This window comes from Cynara cardunculus, unplaced genomic scaffold (genome assembly GCF_001531365.2).
Source record: "Cynara cardunculus var. scolymus isolate 2C unplaced genomic scaffold, CcrdV1 Un_Scaffold_465, whole genome shotgun sequence".
Lineage (NCBI taxonomy): Eukaryota > Viridiplantae > Streptophyta > Magnoliopsida > Asterales > Asteraceae > Cynara > Cynara cardunculus.
In genome coordinates, this window is record NW_020200579.1 from 132,539 (window position 1) to 137,204 (window position 4,666).

At 35.0% G+C, this 4,666-nt stretch overlaps 1 protein-coding gene across 2 annotated transcripts in view; it reads left to right on the forward strand.

Annotated features, from left to right (window-relative positions):
- LOC112501685 (golgin subfamily A member 6-like protein 7) overlaps nucleotides 1-2,454 on the forward strand; it is an 8,421-nt gene extending 5,967 nt beyond the window's left edge. For both annotated transcript variants that reach the window (XM_025105382.1, XM_025105381.1), the window contains one exon: nucleotides 148-2,454. In XM_025105382.1, coding sequence (XP_024961150.1) covers nucleotides 148-2,355 — 2,208 coding nt within the window. In that variant the 3' untranslated portion in view covers nucleotides 2,356-2,454. The remainder of the gene's footprint in view (nucleotides 1-147) is intronic.
- Nucleotides 2,455-4,666: the final 2,212 nt, after the last annotated feature.

Consider the following 4,666-nt stretch of genomic DNA (forward strand, 5'->3'; position numbering starts at 1 on the left):
CCCACCCCTCCCTCAGACCCCACTTCCAGGTAGGATATACCGGGCTCATTTTGTTTGGTTATAAATAACTAGTTATAAGCTTTAGATGGGGCTTGATATGAATTTGTTCTATAATCATCTAATTTTTGGTAAACCACCATATTGCAGTTTTGCTTCGTGAGGTTAGATAGGTTTAAGCGGAGTTCTTTCAGTTGCAAAAAGAAGGCTCATTCTTCATGGATCATAAAATCAGTGCTTAACAACAAAGAATCAAGTATTAATGGTGACGAGGCAATAGAACCTGCAAGGATTCTTCTCGAGAGGCTGTTTGCTCAGACACAAAAGCTCGAAGAGAAGATTGGTAAAGATTTGAATCTATCTCAGGATATCGAGTTGGAACTGAATCTTGGAAGGCTGGAATCAGATCTTCAAACAGCCCTAGCTGTTTTAAGAAAAAAAGAAGAAGAATTGGAAGCTGCAGAAGATAAGATATTTTCAGAGTATCGTGATTTAAACCAAGCAAAGGAGGAATTGGGTAAGCGAGAAGAAGAAATAACAGCTGTTTTTTTGAGGCAGGAGAAACTCGAAGAGGAGCTAAAACAAGCTAATCTTGATTTGGCTTCCCAAGCAACTGAACTCAGAGATTTGAAGCTTCAACTTGAAAAACGAGATAAGGAGACAACTGCAGCCCAATCGGCACTTTTATTGAAAGAAAACCAAGTGAATATTATGGTTAATGAATTGAGGATAAAAACAGAGGAAGCTGCGAATAGCCAATCTGAACTTAGGTCCAAATCCCGGATTTTAGTTGAGACGAAAGAAATTTTGGATAAACAAACGCTGGAGATTCAAGAACTGAGAAAAGCAGTTCAGGAGAAGGACGAAGAACTACAAATTTCTATGGCACTTCTTGAATCTGAAGAAGAGAAACTAAAAGTTGTTGAGGCGAATTTGGAGAAGCAGACGATGGATTGGCTTGTGGCGCAGGAAGAAATGAAGAAGATAGCAGCAGAAGCATCTAAGCGTGCGGTTGAAGTTAACGAATCTTTGGAGGATTTTACTAGGGTGAGAAAGCTACTTGCTGATGTGAGGTCAGAGTTAGTATTATCGCAGAAATCTCTGAGTTTATCTCGGCAAAAAATGGAAGATCAACAAGAGATTCTCGAAAAGGAGCTTGTAGAACTTGCAGAACATCAGAAGAGCTTGAGTTTGTACACGGGAACTCTCGGAGATGCTGAAATGGAAGTCGAAAGTGAAAGAGTTAAGCTCAGACTCGCAGAGGCTCGGAAACAAGAGCTCGAACGCGATTTATCCATCGAAAAAGACCTAATCAACGAGCTACAGAGGCACTTAAATGACGAAAAACTTTCTCTGCAACAAGCAACTGAAGAAATGTCTGTTCTTAGAGATGAACTAGACCGAAGAAAGTCGGAATATGGGGAAATGCAAAATCTTCTCGAGTCCAAAGAATCTCAACTCGTGGAAGCAAAACTAGAGATCCAACATTTAAAATCCGAGCAGGAGTTTCTCGAGCTTATGTTGGAGGAGAGAGAATCAAAACTATCCGATGCACAAGTAATGCTGGGTGAAGTGAATGAAGAAATCTTGAATCTAAAATCCCTTCTGAGCATTAGAGACGAAAAACTTATGGAAACAACAAATTTACTGAAAGAGAAAGAGGAACTGGTTGATACGATGCAAAATGACCTAAACGAGACAAAGATGAAGTATTCGGAAGCCACAAGTGTCGTAGAGCGAATTCTCGATCTTACAAACAAAGTCGTCAGTTCTATCGAACAGGAAGGCTACAAAGAGAAGAAACCAACCGAATCCAGTTCCAAGTGGGAGAAGAAACAGCTTGAAAACGAACTCGAAGTGATGACGGAAACATTGAGGTCAAGAGAAATGGAAGTTCTGCAGTCTCAAAGAGCTTTAACGATCAAAGACAACGAGCTTAAAATGGTTTTGGAAAAACTAGAGGAGCGAGAGAAGGAGATGAAGGAAATGAAACGAGAATTGACTCAAGATGCTGACGATTTGAGGAAGCTTTACGCAATGGCGCAGGAGAGAATTGGTGAGAAAAGCATGGGCGAATTGGCGATTGAAAAGCTGCAGTTGGAAGCTGCTCAACTCCAAGTTGAAGCTGCGACGAGTGCTCTTGAGAAAATCACGGAGATGAGTAGAGACCTTTTGCGTTCGACTAGTTTAGTTATAAAGGCTGATTACGATCTTGATATTTCTGAACTAAACATGCCTGAAAAGGAGGTTCGTGCTTTTGAAGATGATCAGTGTTTCTCTGAACTGAGAACCGAAGTTGTGAGGCTTTCGGATTTAACCGAAAAGCTCATCCAAGAGGCTGGGATTTCTAGCGGGTGAGTTTTAGTTGTGTTGTAGATAAGTAACGACCAACGAAATGCTTACTGCTTGTATTGTCCATGTGCTTTAGATGGTTAAAAAATTACGGTTAGATACTTGTAAATCGATGCATAAAGGATCGTACTAGCCCTGAACAAGCCAAAGCCAAAACCAAAATCCAAATTGAAATCATCCCTTGGCTCACTGCAAATTGAGTTGTGTTCAATATATATATATATATATATATATATATATATATGAATGAACGATCAAATGAAAACCGCCTCCATTTGTGTAAACCATGTAAACCAATCACATCCATCCATTTTCTTGATCAATGGTCAAGATTAGTTTAGTTTATTTTAAGAAATTAAAAAATATATATATTAAAATTTTATTTTTATATTAGCAATAAGGGCAAAATGGTGAACAAAATTACATCTTCTCTAACCTCTTAATTTTATTTTTGTAAAGTAATATATTATTTTTACGTTAACATTATTTTAAAATAACATCCATCAATAAAATATATCAAAAATATAAATAAAACACACCATAGTCAATTCTATATAATGAATCGTTTCAATAGAAATAAACAAAAAAATGAATTACAATATATGAACGAAATGGTTTCAAAATTTCATCAACAAACTAATCAACGTATTACTGATCATATTTCTTAATTTTCATTTTACTGGTAGATGGATCCATTACATTTAGATAATGAAAAATTTTCATTGTTTACTGAGTTCATAAAATTTTATGATAAAACATGAAATAGTTTCATTGTCTACATGAAATTTTACTCATGGTTTGATGAGTCATTTATTATTTCATGATATTGATAATGAACTTTATTCACTTTTCGCTAATGCATCAGACTTTTTATTCCTTATTTTGAAATTGTTTTAATGTCCTTCACACACCCATGTAAATATGCACCATATTCATTATGCAATTATTACAAGACGCACCGGTTTCATCATGTACCCATTTCATCATGCAATTATTTCATGACGAACCGCCTACATTATGCACCCGTTTCATTTTCCATTTCATTTACTAAATGGATCAACTACACTATCACTAAATGGTTCACCATGAAAGCAGTTCACTACTCATTGTTCAATTATGCCATGGACCAGTTTCACCTTAATGAAACATGTTTCATGTACATTAATTTTTTTATTTCACTCCTGATTTGATGAATTCATTCCTTTAAGCCTTACAATCTTCAAGATTTTGGAGCAGATTACAATCTTCAAGATTCTGGAGCAGATTCATCATGTATCCGTTTCATCATGCAATTATTTCATGACGAACCAAATATATTATGCACCCGTTTCATTTTCCATTTCAACTACTAAATGGATCAACTTCACCATCACTGAAACGTGGTTCACCATGAAACCAGTTCACTACTCATGAATCAATTACGACATGAACCAGTTTCACCTTCATGAAACATGTTTCATCTTCATGAAACCTGTTTCATGTACATTAATTTTTTAATTTCAATCCTGATTTGATGAATTTATTCCATTATGCCTTACAATCTTCAAGATTCTGGAGCAGATTCAATCGCATAACAATATATCAAGTTTAAATTTTTAATATTATAATATAATTAAATATTTTAATGTTACCATTTATACAATTTTCTTTATTACGTTTTCTTAATTAAGATTTATTAATAACTTTCATATTTAATAGAAAATATTGTAAATGACCGAAATACCCTTATTGATTAAATTTAATTAGAAAAAAATAGAATTTTCCTATTGGTCGAATTTAGTTTACACGGTTTCTTAGAAATGCACGGTTTTCATTTGAACCGCCCCCGTTTGTGTAAACCAATCTTATTCATCCATTTTCTTGATCAATGGTCAAGATTAGTTTAGTTTATTTTAAGAAATTAAAAAAAATATATTAAAAATTTTATTTTATAATAGCGAGAAGGGCAAAATGGTAAACCCAACCACATCTTCATCATGCACCTTATTATGGTAAATTTCTCACCATATTCATCACCCTATTCATCATGCATCCTGTTTCACTAGTTCAATGAGATTGTTCACGCACCCATATCATCATGTACCTTATTCATCATGCACTCATTTCATGTTGTACCCATTTCATCATGCACTAATTTCATAATCATTTTCACTTAATTCATGCACCAATTTCACCATGTATGAAACCGGTTTCATCATGCACCCATTCAATAATCATTTTCACTTACTCCATGCACCAATTTCACCATGTATGAAACCGGTTTCATCATGCACCCATTTCATAATTATTTTTCACTTATTCCATGCATCAATTTCAC